The 23,397-nt window shown below is 41.1% G+C and overlaps 1 protein-coding gene across 3 annotated transcripts in view; it reads left to right on the top strand.

Moving 5' to 3' along the window:
* The window catches only part of DCP1A (decapping mRNA 1A), a 35,868-nt gene extending 26,410 nt beyond the window's left edge, over positions 1-9,458 (top strand). Inside the window, exons 7-10 of one of the 3 annotated variants that reach the window (XM_082767881.1) lie at positions 71-835; positions 3,276-3,341; positions 4,068-4,286; positions 5,576-9,458. In XM_082767881.1, coding sequence (XP_082624007.1) covers positions 71-835; positions 3,276-3,341; positions 4,068-4,286; positions 5,576-5,656 — 1,131 coding nt within the window. In that variant the 3' untranslated portion in view covers positions 5,657-9,458. The remainder of the gene's footprint in view (positions 1-70; positions 836-3,275; positions 3,342-4,067; positions 4,287-5,575) is intronic. The other 2 variants (XM_082767883.1, XM_082767882.1) reach the window with 2 other exon arrangements.
* The last annotated feature ends 13,939 nt before the right edge of the window (positions 9,459-23,397 follow it).

The raw sequence follows: 23,397 nt of genomic DNA, 5'->3' as shown, positions 1-23,397 counted from the left end.
ATCACTGTACTTCTCACAGTTTGGGTATTCCTAAATTGACTCTGTAACCTTCCTTTTCCTTTCTTTGTAGACATTTCAGTCGAGGCCAAAGCATCTGACTTTGGAAGAACTGTTTGGGACTTCTGTCCCAAAGGAACAGCCTGCACCTCCGTATCCCAATGCAGAGAGAAGGGAGAAGTTGCAGACTGAGACCTCTGCCAGAGAGCAGCAAAACTTGCTCTTGCCTTTTTCCTTTGACCAGTCAACAGTAATACAGCAACCACTAGGGAAATCAGAAAGTCCAAACGTTAAAACCAGTGCCAATCCTTTGAATCAGCAGGAATGTTTAACACCTATGCTAATACCTCCAGCTTCAGTTTCCCAGCCTGATGTAAAAAGCATTTCAAGCTATTCAGTTCGTTTAAGCCCTATTCTTAATTCAGCCTCAACAATGGAAGCTGCCCCTTCTCAGAGGCTTCCTGGCCTAAAGCAAAACAACAGTTTAATGCAAGTCATGCAGCAAGCTGCCAAGCAGATATCCCCACTAGTGAATCAGCCACCATCCGAAGTGAACCACGCTCCACAAAATCTAATGGCTGGCCAAAGTCAGCTTATAGCACCCTTGACATCAACAAATACGGGAACTGTCTCAAATACATCCCATACAGGCGTTGATCTTCTCCAGAAACTCAGGTTGACCCCACAGCATGACCAAATGCAGCAGCAGTCTCTCACTAAGACTTCCTTAACACCAAACACCTCTGCCTCGGTTGGCCAGCTTGCAACACCAGAAAGCTTCAAAGAATCGCACAGTAAACCATCAACCTTGAACAACAAGATAATCCCTTCTCTGCAGGTATTCTGTGGCTTTTTATACCCATAAAGCTTTAAGCTATTATTGGCTACAAATATTTCAAATATTTCCATTTGAAAATGTGCTTCTATATATTGCTCCTAAAAAAAAAAATAAATAAAATAAGGACTTCTAATGTGTGTGACTGAATTGCAAACTTCAAAATCTAATTTTGGTCATTAGCATCTGCTATCAGTGACAGACTTGTCTGCAGAGGAGGAATTTTTTCAGGCTGGTGCTATTAGTGGATGAATGTATCCTCAGGAATTTGCCTATACTTGGGTTAGAGAAGTGCTGCTGAGTCTGATCTGAGAAAGGACTGAAGGTTACAGGTCAGATGGTGTTAGGAGTGTTGCTACTGTGGAAATATAGCCTGTACTTTATTTGAAAGTATGAAATTGTCTGCTGATTCAGATTATATAGCTTTGGGTGTTTCATAACACTTTGATACTGACCGCTTCTGTTGGGAATCCCTCTGGGCTACCTTGAGATGTTGTTTGTTATTTGTCAACGTGGATCATCAACTGATTTCTTCTGTCTAATTGACCCCCTTGGTTTCTTTTGTCCCAGTATCACTTCTAAAGGACCTTCTAAACTTGTTTCTTGCAGGCGAATCTACTGTCTGTGCCTCGATATAACCCAAATAAATAAGCTTGTTTTGAGAGACTAGATGGAAATATTACTGCTACTCTGTAAGATTAATGCTCGTGCTTTGTGTTTTAAATTTTCTGTCACTTAGTGTTGCATCTTAGGGACAGTGAGAATGCAAGAAAAAAAATTATCACACAGAACTACTTACAGCTATACCTGTATGAATTTCCTATTTTTTTTTTTTTTTATTATCCAGTGCTTCCCACTGGGTTTCAGCAAAATCTTCAACAGTCTTGTCTGGGTCAGCTGATACTACTATTTTTTGTTGTGATAATAGTGATGACTTACTCATAACACAGATCTAACAAACAGCTCAACTCTGTATTTTTATATTTTTTATATATATTATATATATATTATATATATATATTATATATTATGTATTATGTATTATATATATTATATTATATATATGTAATATATATATTTATATATATATATATATATATATACATGTATTTATATTTTTTATATATTACAAGCTTCTGCCTGTAACACCCTAAGCAGTAAATGCCCTGTATTTTTCACATGTGGCTCTTCTGTCTTTAGAAGAATTATTACCTTTTTTTATTTTTTTTATTTTTTTTATTTTTTTTAATTTTTTTTTAGGAAATGGGCGTGCTCTCATTGGGCTGTCTTTCTAATTACCCCATTTATAACCTACTGCTGCTCTTGAAAACTTTCAAGAAGGCCTTGAGCGCTGTATGCTAGGGTTATTTTGCAAGCCATCACCTTGTTGAGATGTTTGGGCTGAGATGTTTTGCCCAGAGAGGAGGAGGTCAGAGTACAACACTGAGCAGCGGTCTGGATCTAGTGTTGAAGAACTGTACATTCTGAGCAGTATCTTTCTTCCATGTACTAGTGAACCTTGGTAAAGATTTGACTTGGGATTGTGATGTTTTTAAGCATCTAGAAAAGCTGTCGAGGTGTATCTGTAACTGCTCTTACTAGATTTATTCAATGTCTGCTTTGATAACCTTATGAATTCCAATTCATGTGCTAGTCTTGCACCCTTTTGTTCTTTGATGAGGTCCATTGTGTGTATGTATTTTTGTTAGACAAAGTTCTTCATACTCCAAATATGTTCTCTCAAACTAGGAAGACTTCCTAACTCTTGCCTAATTAGGTCTTAGCAATTTGATCTTGTCATTGTAACCACTTCAGAAAGCTCATTTGACTTCTGTCATTATAGATACAGGTTATCAGTTACCTGAGGATGTTTTTTTTCTCTGTTGAGGTTTTCCAAATGGCTATAACAAGCCTTTCCAAGAATGCAAGGTGAATTTATTCAAGTACCTTATCTACGTGCTTTTTGTTTGTTTGTTTTCTAAGCTTTTATAATCCTATAATTTTATTATATTACAGTCTTGAAATCTGACTAAAGAGATACCTGGATGTCATTTGTAAAGATATAAAGTACAGAGATCTAGTAGACAACAGTATTTCATTTCTGTGGAGGGAATTAGATAAACCTTCTAGGAAAAAACACTGAATTTAGCATCCTGTCAGTTTGCCATACTGATTACACTCTAATTAAACTCTTCATTTTGTATGCATTTGATTCCTGTTCGATGTTTAGTATTTTTTTTTTGAACTGTGGTAGACTTTCTTAATAACTGTGTTAAGAGTTTGCTGTAATACTGAAAGCATAAACCACAAATTCCAACTGTTACAAACTGGAATGAACTACATCTAAAATCTGTTGGTACTTAGATTTTTGCAGCTTTATATAAAAATTGAGCTGCGGATACTCACTTGTAATTTATGTATATATATATTTTTTTTAAATTAGACTGTACAACAAAACAAGGAATCAGAAGTATTTCCACAGACAAAGACTTTATCTAAAACAAGTCAGGTAAGGTGAATAAACCCTTCAACAAATTGAGTTTGATTTTAAAATAAAATTTAAGACGTTTTAAAGGATGGTAATCATTGCCATATCATACAGTCATATTGTCCACTTTGACCATATTTAAAATGCTGTTGATGGAGCAGAAACAAGCTGTACTGAAGTGAGGAAGATTAGGACAGAAGATCAGTCAGTCATACATTACAGTACCTCTTACTGTTGGTGTGAATGCAGAAATTTAAGTACATTTTTGGCTCTGCAGTCTTGCGTTAACACCATTAGAACTGGTTTTTGTTTTTAAGTATTTATCCTATATTGTTGTGGTGTATATTATCCTCAGTTGAGCATTAAGCACCCAAGAGGCATAAAATGTAATCCTTGCCTTGCCATCTTTCAGTGTTCTTGAAATACTTTGTGTTTCATGAAAAAGATATCAGGACAGTAAAATGGCAGGTAGAGGAAGAAAAGACTAACAGAATTTACCACTACGAAACTTTTTGTAATAGCAAGATCTGGTGATCTAGATACAAATTTAAAGTTATTGGAACTGCCCTTGAGCAGGTACCCTTCATAGGCAGATACCTCCTCATTATGAATAACTGTTCTGTAATACCGAACTGACCTGTAGTAATAGCGTGTTTTTTTTAATTTTTTTTATGCTTATCTCTGTCTGTTAATAAAGCATTCGTTCCTACTGGAGGTGGTGCTCACTGACTTTCTGTTCTTTTACAGGTCACACCTCCACAGTTTGTTACAGCCACAACTACAGTAGCTCCTTCAATACTCTTGTCTCCTAGTGTTTTCCAACAGTCAGCTACAAAAGCTATTGAAGTGGAAAATAAAGCCAATTCTTCTTCACCTTTAACACTTGGAACAACAGAAATTCAGACTATACCTCCTACTGTTCTCAGTAGGTCCCAGCTTCAAGAAGCACTGATACATCTAATAAAGGTCTGTCCTTAAAGAACTCCATATCTGAGGGATGGGGTTCCAAGTAGACTAGCCAGACTTTGGTTGTGAAACGGAAGGAAGACTTAGAAGGACAACTCTGCTTCAGATGTCCTTTTACATCCATATGAACTTGTGGACACCTGAGGAAAAAGTTACACTTGTAGAAGCCTGTGTATGGGGGTTGGGGACTGTTTTTACTGTCCTTGTAGGTGTTTCTGCTTTCCTTGGGAAAGCTTTCCTGTTTCCACTTACCTAGAACTGTTCTTGTACTTTAACCAAAGTATGTGTCTTTGAAATGGAATTTACAAAGCTCTAGTGTTGCTATCCCTAGTGACTAAAATATTTAGCTGATTTAAATGTGTAATGCTGGGAGTAGCCATAGTGAGATTTGTAGGTAACCAGTAGAAGTTGCTGTGACAGCTGTACTGTGTTAACTCAGGATTCTCTTGCTCTGTACATGCTAATGTTAGGTTTTACACCCAAAACACAGGTCTAAAATAGCAAACAATATCTTCCTAGTGAAAAAGCTGTGATCAAAAGGGCCACTGCCAGATCCCAACATCAGCTAGATTGCCTGACTTATCTATGTTGTTTATTTTTGCACAATTTGCATATTGGTATTTTTTATTTAAAGACTTAAACTAGCTTACTTGTAAGACTTGCAACTGAGCTCGATTGCCAGAAGTCTTATTCTCATTAGAGAATCTCCCCCCAGTAGTCTGAATCACTGTAGTGATTTTAGAGACAAATATTCCAGCCAGCTTTCTAATCTTCATTTTACTTACAGAGACAGCTGAACATAAGCCATAATGGACATACCCTGTAGCATGGGATTACTTACAGAATGTTCCAAGCAAGATGCATAAATTTGCTCTGTAGATTTTTGTAGAAAGAGTACTACATCTTCAGCCTAGAGAAATATATACCATTTGAAGGAGTAGGACTCAGGAAATCTCTCTAAATGTTGTCTATCAGTTAAACAATTTCACTTCCTGGTAATGCTTTGACAGGAATTTTTAAATCATAGAATTAATATAAATGTATAGAAAGCTTGAGTTGAAAGGGACCTTCAAGGCTGTCTGGTTCCAACCCCCTGCTGTGGGCAGGGATACCACCCACCAGATCAAGTTGCCCCAGTTCCCTTGCCTTAGCCCTCAGGTAGATAGCAACGTAAGTAGGAATCTTTGTGCATAACTTAAATGGACTTAAATTATACTTTTTCTGGTATCTTTTTACTAATGTTTCTGATGTTTTGTTTCTGTTTTTTGGTTTTTTTTTTTTTTTTGCAGAATGATTCCCGCTTTCTCAGCACTATTCACGAAGTCTACTTGCAAGTCCTAACCAAGAATACAGACAACATTAAGCTATAATCGAAGCTAAATCTACTTAGAATATTACCACTTTAGAAACAATTATGCCTCATCTATAAAACTACTATTTTTTTAAAAGAATATTTAGTTTTCAATGTCTTGAATTTCAACCTGTTAGGAAAGACTATTCCTTAAATACTTACGAAAGTAATGTTCTCAGAAGCGATCTAGGTTTTCACTGTGATCATCACCAGCAAACCTTTGTTTTTATTGGGGAAGGGAGTTAAGTTGCATATGATCTTTCATTCACATTAATGGAATATGCAGGTGTTTGTGCTGGCTTTCATTCCTAGCTGTATTCAGTTTTCAAGGATTACAGACTCATACTCTCTAAACTAGCAAATACATAGTACAGTACACTACACCACACCAGACAAAACTTTGTTGTGGGAACCTAGTTCCAGTTTTAAGGTGAGAGCAAAATGCTAAGTGATTAAGTTGGCAGTTGTGGGGAAGAGTAGGATCTGGACGCCAGGCCTTCAGAGCTAAATCTTTAGCAAAATGTTTAAAAATGTGATTTGCTCAATACATTAACAGTCTCTAGCTAATGCACATCAATTCATCTGTTATATATTCCATTAATTGTACTGCTTCTCCATCCCTGACATTAAACAGGTATTCAAGTGATTAAGGCCATTTTCTCTAAAAAGGTGGAATTTGAAATATGCAAACTTCAGTGATTGTATTGTTTTTAAGCAATGGAATAATTCTGTTGTATGTTGAAGTTATTTCGGTTTAAATGTATAGTTAAGAAACCACCACTGAAAGACTATTTTCCCATTGAGTAGTGTTTGACTGAAATAGTTTTAATTACTTGGTTTCCCTTTTAGCTTAAGGATGGACCATATCTTAGTTGGGTTTCATTCCTCAGTTGTGTTGGAACTGCGGTGTTGAAAACTATGCAGATAGGGAACAAATGCATGCGTTTCTCTTGCCCTCTTCCCAGATTGTTAATGCATACTTCATAGTCTGAAGTATGTTTATGTAGTAAAAACTTCATACTTGTTTATGAAGTTTATATAGTTAACCTGTTAGTGTTTCTTATGTGATTTTATAATTCAGTAATGTAAGAGTTTAATCTCATACTTTCCCATTTGAAGTCAGAAAAATTTGTAATTATATTTTCCTATGCTGTTGTATTGGTTAGCCCATAGCTTGCATTTGTTTCTTGAAGTCATACAAAGGTAGTTAATAAGACTTCAGGTCTCAACTTTTTCCAGCAATAGTAGTTTTAAAGGATGCTTTTGCAGTAGAAAAGTTTTGGTTTATTGAGCAGAAAGATGATCTGTATTGAGTTATGATGCCCCCAAGCACTGTTGAAATTGAAGAAAAAAAATTGTTTGGATCCTTACAAAAAAACATACATATGTATATGTATCCTAAGGATTAGTACATGTTGACGTAGTCAAGGCCATTTCATTGGAAACTAATTGAGCTTTAATTGTGAGTTTTCACAAATTGGTATGTTTTAGATAAAACAAATATTTACATTTTATGTATTCGATCTATTTTATTTTTTCATATTTTTTTAGTGGAAAAAATATATCTTCTTTAGCACTATCTGCCTTCTGAAGAGCTCTTCTCCGCCTTTGAGTTCAATGTTTCTGTTTAAAATATATAGTATTTTGCTAAATAAAAAAAAATTAAAAAAAAATTGGAAGATTCAGGGAATGATGCTAATATCATGCGCATTCATGAAGAACTGTATTGGCTTTAATGGTAGCATTTGAATTCAGCAATATAGACACTGAGCCTTGTTAAGGAAAATGGGAGCTTCCTACACAAATTCTAGAGTTATGATACTGCATATGTGCATAAACAATGAGACTCAAATTAGGTATAAACCAAATACAGAGGTCCTTTTGCAAAGATGAAGTTCCTAACTCCTGGCTTTTTATGTACAACTTCCAGCTCCTTTGGAGGAAGTTTAAATGGGTTTCGAAGAACAGAGATATTGGAAGCTAATTATGAATATTTATACTGGTTGCTAAATACAGTCGTATCCAAAGATCTATAGGAACAATGGAAGGAGTTATATTTTGAGTTCTTAAATTGTGTGCAGTTGACAAAAGTAATACTGTTTTGAGCAGCAATGCTGCTTTGAGAGTTTGACTCTATTCTGACACCTGAATATCCTTCATTTGTTTTTATTTAATGTATTAGTAGCAATATGTTATTGGTTTGTTTCCCCCAACTTTTAAAATGAATTGGAAAGGAAACAGTGAAATCATTTGTAGTACAAGCAGACCTGTTCATCTTGAACATGTCTGGTCTGGCCTGGCCTCTATATGTATGGCCAGCAGACACTGGAATGAATGTAGGTGTCCTCCAATACACTGCAGAGATTGATTTATGAGTGCCAGAGTAGCACTCTGTAGTAGATTTAACAGACAAATCTCTTTAAAGATAAGTTGCGTTGTAATACACAAGCTTAACTACAGTGTAAAACTTGGAATTTTTTAATGTAGACTGTGCTATTTAAAAACTTTTATTCCTGATTTTTTTTAAAACTTTTTGCATAAACCTAAAACTACCAGTTTGTTGACATGCTTGATTCGTGTTAGCAGCATGTAGCTATAACTAGGGTATAGCAAGTTACCATGGATCAACACAGCAAATTATTTTGACAATTTTCAAGTGTGTGGAGGTTTTTAATAGAACTACTGGGTTAATGGGATTATACTTACTATTTATGAGAGTGAAAAAGTTAGTTTAGACCATACTCCCCAAATTAATTTCATTATCTAAGCATGATTTTTTGTGGCTAATGTTAAAGTCACTTTAATTTAAAAACAAAAAAATAAAGCCTGATCAAAGACAGTTTAAAAACCTACAGCTGCTGAACTATTCAGGAAAATTGGAATTCTCAGTTTTGTAGTTAGACTTTATCTGCTGTTATTTAATAATGCAAAGTTTATATAAAAGGTGCCTAACATCTGTTAACTTAGAAGATGTATATCTTTCCAAATTAAACAAGATTTGCAGAATGAATAAAGTTTAAAAAATTTAAGTACTTCATTTTGATTTCTTATATATGTTTAACTGTGTATAGATACTCAATATAATATTTAAAAACTCACTGCTGGATGTATCTCACTTTTGCTTACATTTCTAGTTGCTTCATTTTGGTATATTTCTGAAACCCATTATGCCATGTGTAGTCACTGATGTACTTTCTGAAACATTTTTAAAAGCCAATGTTAATTTGGGACTTTTTGTTTTAAATAGTATTCTAAACAAATCACCCACCTTTTTGCCAGCTATTTTGGTTGCTTTGTACAGCGTATCTTAACAGGAGGAATGTGTGCAATATATATCACCTCAGTTTTGTCTGGCAATGTTACGGAAATGTTAAGATGCAATATCTTTACTTCAAGTTGGAAAAATTGCAGTATCTTTAATTTGGTTGTCTATTTATATTTATCTATTCAGTGTATGGGCATATGGTTGTTTTGTGTTTTTTAATGTACATTATGTGCTTTTAGCAATTTCTGAGTTTTACCACTTCGGTGGATGCACCAGTTACATACTCATTTGCATGTTCTTTAAGCATGAAAACCATGGGGAAGGGAGGCTTCAGGACAGATTTCTGGAAACGGAACCCAAACAATTTTAAGTCAATAAATGTAGATACTGCATCATTAACATTTTTAGTATGGTATGGATTTTATAGCACCTATGTATGTTTGCAGTTATTAAGTTATTGCATAAATGTTTAAGAATGAGCATTTTTCATCCAAAATTTTGTATGTTTGCAAATATATTTTTGTAATAAAACCTCAAAACAAATGTTTCAGCACCTCCTAAAGTCTTCCAATGTTTCCTTTTGTTTCTAGAGCTAGTAGCCTGCTAGGAGGGTAAATTCAGATTTGACTTGGGGTTAGTGTTTTCCAAACAAGAAATTCAAACGTCTCAGTTTCTGGGGGCAAAAACAAATGGCATTTCTTTATGAAAGAGGATGTAGTATGCCTGCTTGAAGGATGGTTCAGAATAGCATCTGTCACATGTAATAGCATCTGGCCTTCTTCTGCATGGCTGTAAGTGAGCTTGCATTTTGAATTTGATAAACTAATTTCCTTCCACATTAAGAAAGGCAGTTGCAGGTTCACTGTTTTGTAAGAGCAGCTGTAACTGATTTTAGTGCTTTTCCTTACCACATTTTTAATGTATTCCCCCTCTCATCAATCTAGACATGGCACATGATACTTGATGAATCCAACGCTGGTCATTGATCAACTTGGGAGAGGAATTAGTTACCATACCTGGTTGCTGTCATGCAACTGTTCTATCCAAACTTCACAGTTAAGTGGAGGCTGTTAAGGAGAAAAACCATAGCAGAAGTTCTGTTGGAACAGATTTTGAAATTAAACAAAATCTTGCACTGAAGTCCCTAAATTGTACCTGGCTGCTTACACCCATTTGAAATAGGAACAATGTTCCCCTAGGAATCAGACTGGGAGGTGTACCCAGCATCATGAGAGGTCACTGGGGAACAGCCTTTGTTGCTCTGCTGGGTCACACTGAGCTGGCTTCTGTGCTCTATACAGGAGCCTCTTCTGACAGAAGGCTGCTATATAAAACAAGTACACAAATCAGGGATTTTTTTAAACAGAACTGAGGAAAAAATGGAAATGGCCTAACATCCAGCATTAAATTCTGTTAGATGTTGTCTGTTGGATCAGTACTGAGAAAGGTTGTTGTTGTTTTATTGTTGGTGCTGTTAACCTTGTGTTTTCCTGAATCTAGGTGTTACTGTGTACTATTATTCCGTCGAAGAACTCCCATTTTATTTTTGAAATTAAGTTAATAATTGTGACTTGCTTCATGTAACCATAAGTATTTTGGGCCTTTTCCCTGCTAGTGTGTGCTCAACAGTAGTGTTTTTGGAGAGTACCTCAGAGCAGAAAGTCCATCTCTAATACAGCGGTGACACACAACACTGGGGTAGAACCAACTAGTAAGCGTGAAGCTTCCTAAAACTCATCCACTAAACGTTGTTCAAATTTCATTTGGAGACTTGCAGAATGAAATGACACAACTGGCTTTTCAAACAAATTGGAGACAGCTCTGTAGCTCATGTTCATGGGCCAAGTTAATCAAAGTCAGGGAAGTCCTGTATTTGTCAAGATTCAGCTATACTTCATTCTCAATATACAGAACACTGGGCTGGGATTAGCACTCTGTCATTTTTAGAGGATAAGTAACTGTTATCCTTCAAACAATTTTTTTGACGTTTATGAACAAGATGCAGTCAAATTACTAAATGTAGTATCTAGTATAGTAGAGATACTTTGCTTTTTAAAAGTTTAGTGTCCTCACTGGAAGTTCAGAAGATTATGAATTATAACAGCTCAACTGGTATGTTCATCAGTTTTTAAAGTTATTTTCAGTGCCTGATAGTAAAATGTTTTGTCTCATTTTAACATAAGTTGAAGCGCGAATTGGCTTTTCACTGTTCCAAATTTTGATTGTAAGGGAGGTACTTTAAATCAACCGTCCTGCTGTTCTCAGAGGGTTACACTCCAGTGATAGACCTGTAACTGCAATATGGTTATTAACAGTGAAGTTTGTCCTTGACAGTTTTGCAACAAAAAAACCCTTCTCTCAATCCTTCTTCATGTGCGACTCCTAGATAGGCTCAAAAAACATTGGAAAAGAGGGCAGTTGCTGCATTCTTGAAAGAATCCTTGTGATAAAATGAAAGGGAGAGAAACAGTGAGTGGGAGGCTCCTGGGAAGTGAAAGGAATCCTGAGAAGGGGAAGGAATATCAAAGGCATATAAGTAAATGTGAAAGACAATATTGTAGGGCGATGAGTACGGCCTGTGAAGAGGTTTCCTAAAGCACAGAAGAACTGAAGTCAGCTTTGTTTCTGTACTGCTGTATGTCTTCCTCAGGTACTTCCAAACCTCAAATGAGGCTTGCCTCTAAGAATCACAAATATTTCAGAATGTATTCATAAACAGGCTGGGTTAGGCACAATTTCCCTACTCTAATGATGTAGCAATATATAATTTGCCAGGTCTATGGGTTTCTTTACTCTTCAAGTATCCTGAAGCATCATAATGGAGTTGTCTGATTCATGGCAGTACATAATTCGTCTTTGCTTTATGGCCTCATATCTTAAAATCTGCTGTTTAGAACATGGCTTTTCATATCTAGCCCTTCTTTGTTCATTTAAAATAAACCTCTTAAAATATTTTTATCATAACCTATTCTTTAAAATTCAAGATGCACCATTTTCAAAATAAGCTTTGGGAAAATTAAACCATAAAGGAATAAGCTTCCTTTATATGCTGACTGAAATGAAATCACTTGCCCTTGGCCTCACTTAGAACCATGCAGGTATGTGATGTAAATGCACAAGTTGTTTCTTTTTTCCTCATAAATAAGTCAAGAAGCTTTGAGAGTATCAACAAAGTAAAGATCCTCCAGACTGCCTCATGTATGCAGAGCTCTATGTGATCTTAATTTAGAGAGCATATGGCTTGCATATCCTGCTTTACTACTTGTGGTTCGTAAGAGGGATGGGAAAGGCTTAGCAGGTCATCCACCTGGCTTTTTCATGTCGACTGAGATTTATGGGTAATGCTAATGGCCTTCCCTAGTTTACTTAGTACGCATCAAGTTAGTTTCTGCTCTCTAGGGTTGGAGTTTTCCTATGTAACAATTGCTGGGAAGGAATATTCTGATATTTTAAATTTACCACAAGAAGTGAGATAGAAGCTAAAATTAAAGCTTACACAAATCAGATATTTGTAGAATCTGTTGGATTTATAGCAAGCCCTGCTCCTGGTGTAATCTTCAAGATGAAAGAGTTAAGACACCTATTATAAAGAGAAAAGGAAGGCCCTGTCACAAGAGAAGCCTTCTGATTTCTCAGATAGTTGATACCCAAATCCTGGAGTTAGTATGTCAACTCCTGACTTTTACTCATGTATGCCATTGTTTTGACTGTACCCCTGTCAGATGATGAAGCTGTAGGGGTGGGAGGGAGCAGAATCGTTATTCCAGTGTGTTGTGGACCAAACTTGCTGCCAGGAGCGGGGGTGAGGGTCAGCCCACCCAGCCTTACTTTCAATTATCAGGGAGGATCAAATGGTGAAAAGCAGCAGCTCTGCCATGCGGCTCCGCTACCCCCACTCCCTTCTCTTGTGCTGTACCAAACTTCCCCCAGGCTTTGGTTGGTGCTTTTTGCTGGTGTGAGGACTCCAGGGCGAGCAGTTGGGACTCTGCCGCAGTCACGGGGTCGATGAAGGGTTGTTTAAGTGCCTCTTGGTTTTAAAAATTGCTCCCCTGAGCTGCTGGCTCTGCTGCCTGCTACAGCAAATGTTCGGGTGCCATCAGTGTGGGAATAGAAATGTTGTTTTTGCAGAGTTACATTGTTTAGAAGGAGGGAATGTGGTACTGAGATATGCTTACAGTGATAAGAAAGTTTAGCAGGCGACCTTATAAAATGCAGACAATCAGACTCCTTAGGACAATTAGGTGAAAATCATGGTGTCAAGTCAGATAAGTGAAGAAACATTACCACTTCAAGCAGTAAAAATGTCAAAAGAAATTTGAAATTTAACAGGCTGGCGACTGAAGGCCATGCATTGTTTGTGAAGCATCAGATAGATTGTGAATCTGGATTACCCACTCAGTGGGGAAACAGGGGAGGGTCCTGCCATCAAAAGGTATATAAACAGTGTTTTGGAACTAGTAGATGCGCTCTCTCCTGCTTGTGGGGCGCCCGCCATTGCAATCGCAAATAAATTACTACTTCACTGAGATCCTCGCCTGAGCCTAAGTTATTGGCTACGGAGTGTTTCTCACAATCAGCATCACGCTTGGGCGTGGGCACTGACCCTGCGGAGGACAGAGCTGAGATTCGGGTGTATTGTGTACCCTGCCACCAGCCATCGTTTTTTTTCCCCTAGCAGATCAATTTTGAATTATTTTCCGAACTTTTCGCGGCACGGTAGGCTCTTCCCGCTATGATTTGTGAAGCTGTGGGGGCCCTCAGGCATTTGCTGCTGGCAGAGGAAAAGCGCTTGTCGAATTTGTTGTAAATACTTAATGTTTGGACAAAACCACGCATCTCTGTGTGTGTGTGTGTGCTGTGACGCCCCGGCCCCACCAGGGAAAACCTCCGCCGACGAAACTGCTGCTGGAGCTCACGCAGGCCTTCATCGTGCCGAAGGACTTCACGGGGACTTCTGCTGGCTCCGGGTGCTCACACGCAGCCAGAAATGGGGGAGAAAAACCAAAATCAGGACGAGGAGAGCTCAAAGACTGCGCCCACCTGCCCTCGCTTTCCCTTCACCCCAAGCCCTGTTCTACCATCAGCCTTCGCCTCTTGTTATGTGTTAACAATTCGTGTCCATAAAGAACAGTCCTGTCTGCCTCTGGGCCCTGCACTGGCAATTTAATTCTTGAACCACAGATGCAGTGTGTCCCAGTCTCCCCCTCATTCTAGTCAATTTATCAAGTCTTCAGAAAATACTCCTCAAATTTATGAACCTGTTTGCTTTTGTTATTCCGGACTTCTATTTCTAACAGTTACAGCCTTTTTTTTTTTGTCTTCTTCGAGATTAACTTAACACTGCTATAGGTGTGACTGTCCCTGTGAATGGCTGGTGAAGAATGTTTTAATTACTGGTGAAGCGTCAATAAGAAAGTTATTTGTATTTGTATGAAGTCTTTGATGTTTGGGGGTTTCAGAACAACTGATAACAACTACTGACTGTTATGGGATACTATGCAAACCCCTGGTATCTGGCCAGGTGGCCAAGAGATTAAGAAGAAGAAAAAAAGAAGCTGAAGGACGGCTGGGAGACAAGACCTGCAGAAAATGTTCTATAAACTTGGTACGGTGCCAAAGGAGTACAAAGGGGAAGGACTTGGAGAGGAAGACTACGAGCCTTCAGCATGAAAGACCCCTAGAGACCCCCAGAGGAGACTGATGCGCATGCTCCAGTAGGAGGGACTGGACCCTGGAAGCTAATTATAATAACCTGTTTTTTTTTTTAGAAGTAGTAATGAATATGTATTAATCTAGGAGCATAAAAATCAGCTACTTGATGTGGCTGGTGTGCGTCCTGGTGGAGCGGAGACTCCCGGTGAACCCAGCACTGATTGCTTACCTCTATTCTTCTATATTCTTTTAATAAATCCTATTTTTTATTTAATCCTAATTTGAATCCTGAGCCATTTCTAACACCCTCGCTGAGTTTTCGGCTCCTGGCCGTGTCCCGGGACGGGTCTGTGGGGGATGGAGAGCTGTGCAGCGTGCTGGTGGGTGTTATAAGTTGCCCCCCTAATTAATTTTCAGAGAGCACTGCATTAATAATAGAATTTATTGAGTAAGCAACAGCAAGCAAAACAGCGCTGGGCGGCCGTGAGTCTCAGCTCCGCTAACAGCACGCACCTCACCCCCACCAGGGTCCCTTTTTATATCTTGGTAATTCCGGGATTACGCAGCACATCCTGGTATATTCTGCGACTGCGCGCACTGTTGCTAGGGGGTCATCTCTGTCCCTCTGGTGGTCGTGAAGATGAAGGCTGTAGTCTTCCTCGGCATTGTGGTTCAACTTCTTTTTTTTATTTGGTCATGTTGGCCCAGCGTGAGATTCCTGTTGATACACTAGTTTAGCAACTTATCAGGAGATGGTTACATGAACTTTGCAGCAGTGTCTTTGAACAAAAGAGGCAACTGAGATGCAGAAGGAGAGAAGGGGAGGGGGTTCTCTTTTTTTGTTACATTAAGCAAAAGAATTTTCATAGTGTCTAGCCAAGTATTATACAGCTCCTTACTTCAGCAGGGAGCTTTTGCAACTCCTGTTCCTCAAACAGAACTCCTTGTTTTTATAATACAAAAGACAATGAACAAACATTTATTGCGTATTACAGTGGGCACAAGGAGCCCGGCGTTTCCCCCTCGTGTAGCCGGGCATGCAGGGGTGTTCCCTTGTGACTGGAAACGTGTTCTTCACCAAACGTGTAGTATTCACCCGATGGTATAACGCTCAAATGTCAGATTGCACATTGGAACTGCCCCTGAGAGTTGCTCCTTGGAGCGTCTGGGAGCTGTCGTGGCTGTGGCTAGCAGGTATTTCTGAACACATGAGAGAACAAAACTGCTCAGTGTTTGTGGCCCGACTTACTCTCCTCCTTTGTTCTGCAGAGGTCGAGGATCCAGGTGTGGCTCTATGAGCAGGTGAACATGCGGATAGAAGGCTGCATCATCGTGAGTATCCGCACGTCCCCATGTTACATCTTTCATTTTCCCTCATTCACAATCCTGTTTTTTGGTCAAGAAAAGTTATCACAAGGAAAAAAAGAATTGTACTTCTCTAATAAGTAGTCTTCGTTGTCCGGCCAGGATCGGTAAAAATCCCTGCTCGCCGGTAACTAGAGCCCTTCATAGACCAGCGGGGGGCGGGGGAAAGGCCTCCTGCCTGGCCCGGCTCCCCTCTGCTGCCCTGAGGGGGAGCAGGCTGCGTCCCGGGCCCTGTGGGTCGGGGTGCCCTGAGGGGAGGGGGGGGGGTGCAGGCCGCAGGGCCTGGAGGCAGGGCTGGGGGCTGGGGTGTTCCCTCCCCCTGTATCAGCCCCTTCTGGGCCCTGTGAGACGCGGAGCTGCTGCCCAGGGTTAGGCCCAAGGTCCCCTGTCAGGCCCGGGGCCGCCCTTCCCCTTGCCCTGCCCTTCCCTCCCGCTCCTGAGCCCTTCGTCAGGCCTTGCTGAGCCCTCTGTCCGGCTGTCTGTCCGTCCATCCGACCCTCTGGCCATCTGTCCCACCACCCTGCCCCGTCCCTGCCCTCTCCCTAAGGAAGCAAAGAGTCCCTGGGCTGCCTTCATGGGGGGGGGGGGGGGGGGATAAGGGAGGTTCTGCTGAGAAAAAAATGAAAGATTTCCCCCTTAACGGGCGCCTTGCGAGTTCTTTCGAGTTCCAACCTTCTGCCTTCCTTCCGTAGCAGTGCCTCTAAGGGGTGCGCTGTAAGGCAGCCCTCATCTGGCGCGTTGCTCCTCCGTTCCCCCAAGGAACTGCCTTCAGGATCTGACTAACTCTGGATGCACCCGGTTGTCGCCTTAATTTCTCCTTTAGCTTGCTGAAAACAAGCCGGTTGGGTGACCTTTTGCGTTTCTCGCTTAAAATTTGGATCGAGGAGGTCTGTGTTTCCTTACGCTGATGTCCACGCTGAAGGTGCAGAAGGGTTCCGTGCTGTTGCTTGGGTCAGCCTTGTTGCCAGGTTTGGAATGTTTAGCCTACCGGTGCTTCGGTGCTGTTGGGCTGCACTCAGAGTGTGAGCTCTGGGCGTTATTTCTCAAATACTGCGTTATTTGAGCGTACAGACCGGAGATATTCTGCGGATAGGTGATTTAAGCCACGTCAGAACCACCACTGTGGCGTGTGCCAGCGTCGGACGCCCGTTCTACTGATCGGGCGGAGCAGGCGAATTGAATTTGGTGCTGGGTGGCGAGGTGGTGTTGGGGGAAGAGCTAGGCTAAGGAGAGCTTCCTCTTGCTCTGCCCCTTCCCATCTCAAATGGCCGCTTCCTGGGGAGATGGGTTCGTTGGGAGGTTAACTACAACGTTACAGTGAGGATGAGGAATCATCTTTAGTCCCGTAAGTATTTGCTGCCAGGCCGCAGCGTTGATTTCAGAAATTGTATTTAAAAAAGGAAAAAGAAAGGAAATATGTATTCTTTAACATACTCTCTTTTCTCGGAGAGTAGATGGAGGAGCTTCAGCGGTGCCCTTCCTCCAGAAACGATTCCCAGTGTCTGCTCAGACACTGAGGAGGAAAATGGAGGAGAGCCACCCGATAGAAATAAAGGAAAGAAGGGGTCATGGATTAAGGGAAAACGACTACTTAAAAAATTGGTGCTCTCTAAAAACCGGTTAAGGGTTTGGGACCTGCAGGTGCTGCCTACACCTTTGTGCGTTGCAGTCGTGCCTGTTGCCACTGAGCAAAACGGGGAGAGCTGCTTTGTTGAACGCGGCGTGTTAAAGCACGTGCCACTGCCTGGAAGAAAAGCACGGACTTCCCTCGTGTGGGACTTCTTCCCTAGCGATCTGTGGTTTACCTGATGGTTTCCCATAAGCTGTGAATGTTTAAAAGAAAAAAAAAAAGAAAAAAACCAACACCAACGTTTAGAGTGGTGAGGCAGATCCTCACCTGGGGACTCAGAATCAGCGGTGACATCACCATGCGAAGCATTGTGTGTGCTTCGGGTCGGGGTTGCTGCGAGCCTCGCAGCGGGGAGGGAGAGCGGATCCGGGGTGCCTCTGTGTCAGCCCTCTGCCCTGGTGGCTTCATGAGCACTGAGAGTTTGACTCCTGTGTTCCCAGCTTTCGCTTCCGCACCTGCGGTGTGGCAGAGCCAGCGAGCTGCTTTCTCAGCTGGAGGAGGAAGAGGAGTGACCTCAACATTGCCGAGGTAAAGCACAATTATTGAAAAGATTTGGCAAAGATGTGGGTTGTACCAGCGCGGCTGCTGCAGCTGCAGCAGATCCTGGAGCACTGGAGAAGATAGAGAGGGGTTTCTTCGTGAAAAGAATGCTGTTAAAAGTGTTTTCATGCCAGAAATTAGGATAAACGCCTCTGTTGTTTGACATCCTCTATTGACCTGGCACATTGGCATTACAGCGTACCTGGCACGCTGTTTGTATTTAAAAAAAAGGTATTTTAGTCAGGGCAGGCCAGAAACCTGCCTTGGCACTTCCACATCGCAGCAATGCTTACAGACCCTGCATCCTGGCTGCCAGGCCAGGATCTAAATCCGATGGTGCTGTTGGTAAACTGAAGCTCAGGAAGCACTTCTGGGTTTTTCTGTACTTCCATGTGAATTTTTACCCTATGAAGATGGTGTATTAAGCTATCTTTGTAACAACAAATAGGTTTAAAAGCAGTTTCAGTTTAACATCTACATGCTTGGGTGTTATTAACAGAGCTTTGTATACTGAGATGGTGCTTGGTAGGAGAAAAAACATCAATCTTACCTGGGAAACTTGGACCCCCTAGGCTACGTACTGCTATGAGGAAACTCAGATGTAAGAACACACTTAAATAACACATCACCAGAGCTGTTGTGCTCCTGACCACCAAAGGCACCTTTTTCCAACACCATCGTACTGGAAGTTGATGCAGCTGGTTCCATCTATAACGTGTGACTATACAGCGCTGTAAAAGAAATATTTTTTCACAGCTTTGGAAAAAGTGAAGCAGAGAAAACCACACATAACCACTGATACCTGGACCCCAAACTGCCACAGACTGACAGTGATGCCCACTGGATATCTCCTGATACCCTGCTGCCTTCTGACTGCTCCAGCAGAAGTCCCGTTTTAATTAGCCAGCAGGTCCCTCTGAGTGGCTTTGCTAAAACTCCTGCCGTAGGAAGTATCCTACGGGACCCAAGATGCTAAACTGATGTGTGGTTTTCCCTTAACCCCCTCACCCCTGACTTTCCAGCTCCTGACGACACTGCCAACGTGTGCAGTGTCACCGTGTGCCAACTAGGTGCCAGCTGCCATGGTTTATATATTGTAAAATTAGTGATCTGGGACTCGTGAGTACTGAGAACAGGTTAGCAATTGCTTAAGAGCTTTACTTGTGTCACTCTGGGGCAGGGAGATGGGTGAAACATCTTAGGCTTGAAAGTGATTCCCTGCAGAGTGACGTGCTCAGATCTGCACAACAGATCTGTCGTTTTGGTCACCTTATTAGATCCCTGCTTGAGAGGTTGCTTGCAAGAATCGATTCCTCTTCACCTTGATGTGTCAAGCTAAAGACAAATCTGTGCCGAAGCACTGTCTGATCAGACGAGTGCCTCAGTTCAGGATTGTTCTTTGACAGCTACAGAAACACCAGGACGATCAGCGCCTTCAGGAACAGATGAATTTGATCTTGAGGCTGTCATAAAACAGGTCCCTGAAGTTTGAAGACTCTTCAAATAGTTTGGGCCAGCAAGGAGCAGCTGTACCTGGCGGCTGCGGTAACTCGGGGCTCAGAGTCTCAGAGAGCGTGGTGAAAGGTGACCCCCAGCTGGTTGCTGGAGGGAGCTGAGGCAGCGTTCAGCTCTAACCTTTGCCTTCTTGGCTGGCATCTTTGCACTCCTGCTGTCAGTGGGTGTTGAGTGTCCTTCCCCCCAGCCTCAGAACGTGCCCTCAGATGTAGGCAGCATTTAGCAGCTAGAATTCACTCAAATATAAAGAGTACAAATCATGCATTTTCTGCTTTTGCTTTGGAACTCTTAGCTTGAGGTTTTCCTGCAGGCCTTGAGGTTTCTTGCAGCAGCAGGGATGAGTTCTGTTAGCAAGAGGCTGTTCTGTGCTTCAACTGTGGGAAGATGAATGGTTACCTGTGCACCGTTAAATATAACTTGACACCTAGCACACCGCACTTGCAGCCTGTGGGGTGCTTTAACAAGCAGGTAAATCAGCAGAGGCTGTTTTGCAGCCGGGGTGATGCTGGGTGATTAAAAAGCAGGGGCAGAACAAGGAGTTTCTAGTGTTTCTTCTTGCTTGTCATCCGACTCTCCACTTCTACTGTTCTTTGAAAAAAAAAAAATGGAAGGCACAAAACAGACCAGCAACAGAGACTGTCCAAGAGAAATACTTGGTGCTTTATAAACAAACAAGGAAGTACCCTTAGGTGGGTGTGATAATCCTCCTCTAATGCGTTTTTGGAGTGCAAAAATAGATTTGTTCCTTTCTTGCTCTTCTCTCCAGGACAAAGGCAGAATAGGCACTGCAAAGTTAGACCAGGGAGGTCAGTTTGTTCCATACTGAGAAAGACAAGCCTAAAAACAAACTAGACAGATTTTCTTTGTACTATTTGTCTTCCGTCAGCAAAGGCAAAGCTTATGACACTTGTTGGTGTGCGTATATATATTTATCCAGTGCTCTCACAACAAAATTTTGATTTGAAGAGGGCACACAGATCTGTTTTTTTTTTCTTTTCCAGTAACTATTATAATAAGCACTGGTATTTTTGTATAAAAACAGAAAAATACAAAACAAAAGACTGAATATTATGTGGTATGCATGACATTAAAAAAAAATGGTGGTTTCAAAGCAATATGTACCCTGGTGTGTTTGCCATATCCTAGAGTCCAGCTTAAAGTGCACCTGACCTGTATTGCATTTTGATATTAATCTCTATGTACAATGTTTTGCATGTAATTTATATGGTATTTGGGAGAAAAAAAAAAAAGAAGAAAACCCCAAATACCATGAATCTGCCCCAAAAGTCCCCCTAAACCTACCTGATGTTCTCCAAAACCCACAATTTACCCTTTTCCACAATGATGACCACGGAAAACCCAACGAAACCCAACGGAGACCCCAAAACAAGTCAAAAACACCCCAAAAAGAACTGGATCAGAAGAAAAAACCCCAAAACCTATGAATTTCCCCCCAAAACCACCCTAAACTCACCTGATCTTCTCCAAAACCCACAATCCACTCCCATTTACCTTAAGGACCAATGAGAACCCAACGAAACCCAACGGAGACCCCAAAACACGTCAAAAACACCCCAAAAAAGAACAGGATCAACCCCAAAAATGAAAGAAAACCCCAAATACCATGAATCCACCCCAAAAGTCCCCCTAAACCTACCTGAAGTTCTCCAAAACCCGCAATTTTCCCTTTTCCACCACGATGACCACGGAAAACCCAACAAAACCCAATGGAGACTCCAAAACATGTCAAAAACACCCCAAACAAGAACAGGATCACCCCCAAAAACGAAAGAAAACCCCCAAAACCATAGATCCACCCCAAAAACGCCCTAAACCTACCTGAAGTTCTCCAAAACCCGCAATTTACCCTTTTCCACCATGATGACCATGGAAAACCCAATGAAACCCAACGGAGACCCCAAAACACGTCAAAAACACCCCAAAAAAGAACAGGATCACCCCCCAAAAAAACAAAAGATAACCCTAAAAAACAGAAGAATACTCCCAAAACCATGAATCTGACCCCAAAAAGACCCTATACTCACCTGATGTTCTCCAGAATCCGCAATCCACTCCCATTCACCGTTAACGACCAAGGAGAACCCAACGCAACCCAACGGAGATCCCAAATGACATCAAAACCGCCCCAAAATCAACCCGGATCCTCAAAAAAAAAAAAAAAAAAACCCTGATTTCACCCCAAAAGAGCCCCCTACCAGCATGTGCTCGGCCAGCCACCCTTCGTCGCGGGCCATGCGGGAGGCGATGTGCAGATAAAGAATGGGATCAGAAGAAAAAACCCCAAAAAAGCATGAATCCACCATCACTCCCTTCCATGAATATGACCAACAAGAACCCAACGAAACCCAACAGAGACCCCAAAACACTTCAAAACCACCCTGAAATCGACCCGGATCCTCAAAAAAAAACAAAATGCCATGATTTCACCCCAAAAAACCCTTTAACCTACCTGATGTTCTCCAAATCCCAAAGTCCACTCCCAACAACAATAAAACCCATTGGGAACCCAACGAAACCCAACAGAGACCCCAAAACACGTCAAAAACACCCCAAAAAAGAATGTAACATGAAGAAGAAAAAAAAAACCGTAATTTCACCCCAAAATCACCCTAAACCTACCTGATGTTCTCCAAAACCCACAATCCACTCCTATTTAACATACTGACCAACAAGAATCCAACAAAACCCAACGGAGACCCCAAAACACGTCAAAAACACCCCAAAAAAGAACAGGACCACCCCAAAAACAGAAGAAAACCCTAAAAAACAGAAGAAATCCCCCAAAAACATAGATTCACCCCCAAAAAAACCTTAAACTCACCTGATGTTCTCTAAAACCCACAATTTACCATTTTCCACCATGATGACCAACGAGAACCCAACAAAACCCAATGGAGACCCCAAAACACCTCAAAAACTTCCCAAAAAAGAACAGGACAATCCCAAAAATGAAAGAAAACCCCAAAAGCCATAGATCTGCCCCAAAAGTCCCCCTAAACCTACCAGATGTTCTCCAAAACCCACAATTTACCCTTTTTCACCATGATGACCAACAAGAACCCAACTAAAACCCAACGGAGACCCCAAAACACGTCATAAAAACCCCAAAAAAGAACAGGATCACCCCAAAAGAACAGAAGAAAACCCCAAATACCATGAATCCGCCCCAAAAGTCCCCCTAAACCTACCTGAAGTTCTCCAAAACCCGCAATTTACCCTTTTCCACCAGGATGACCACGGAAAACCCAACAAAACCCAACGGAGACCCCAAAACACGTCAAAAACACCCCAAAAAAGAACAAAATCACCCCAAAAAACAGAAGAAAACCCCAAATACCATGAATCCACCCCAAAAGTCCCCCTACACCTACCTGAAGTTCTCCAAAACCCACAATTTTCCCTTTTCCACCATGATGACCACGGAAAACCCAACAAAACCCAATGGAGACCCCAAAACACATCAAAAACACCCCAAAAAAGAACGGCATCACCCCCAAAACTGGAAGAAAATCCCCAAAAAGCATGGATCCAATCCCAAAACCACCCTAAACCTACCTGATGTTCTCCAAATCGCAAAGTCCACTCCCAACCACCATAAAACCCATTAGGAACTCAACAAAACGCAACGGAAACCCCAAAACACATCAAAACCACCCCAAAACCGAACCGGATCAGAAGAAAAAACGTGATTTAACCCCCAAAAAACACTTAAACCTACCTGATGTTCTCCTAAATGTACAATCCACTCCCAACCACCATAAAACCCAATGGA

The sequence above is a fragment of the Aythya marila genome (genome assembly GCF_965140915.1).
Source record: "Aythya marila genome assembly, chromosome: 10".
Lineage (NCBI taxonomy): Eukaryota > Metazoa > Chordata > Aves > Anseriformes > Anatidae > Aythya > Aythya marila.
The sequence above is the reverse complement of the archived record's forward strand: the minus strand, read 5'-3'. Positions and strand labels throughout refer to the sequence as shown.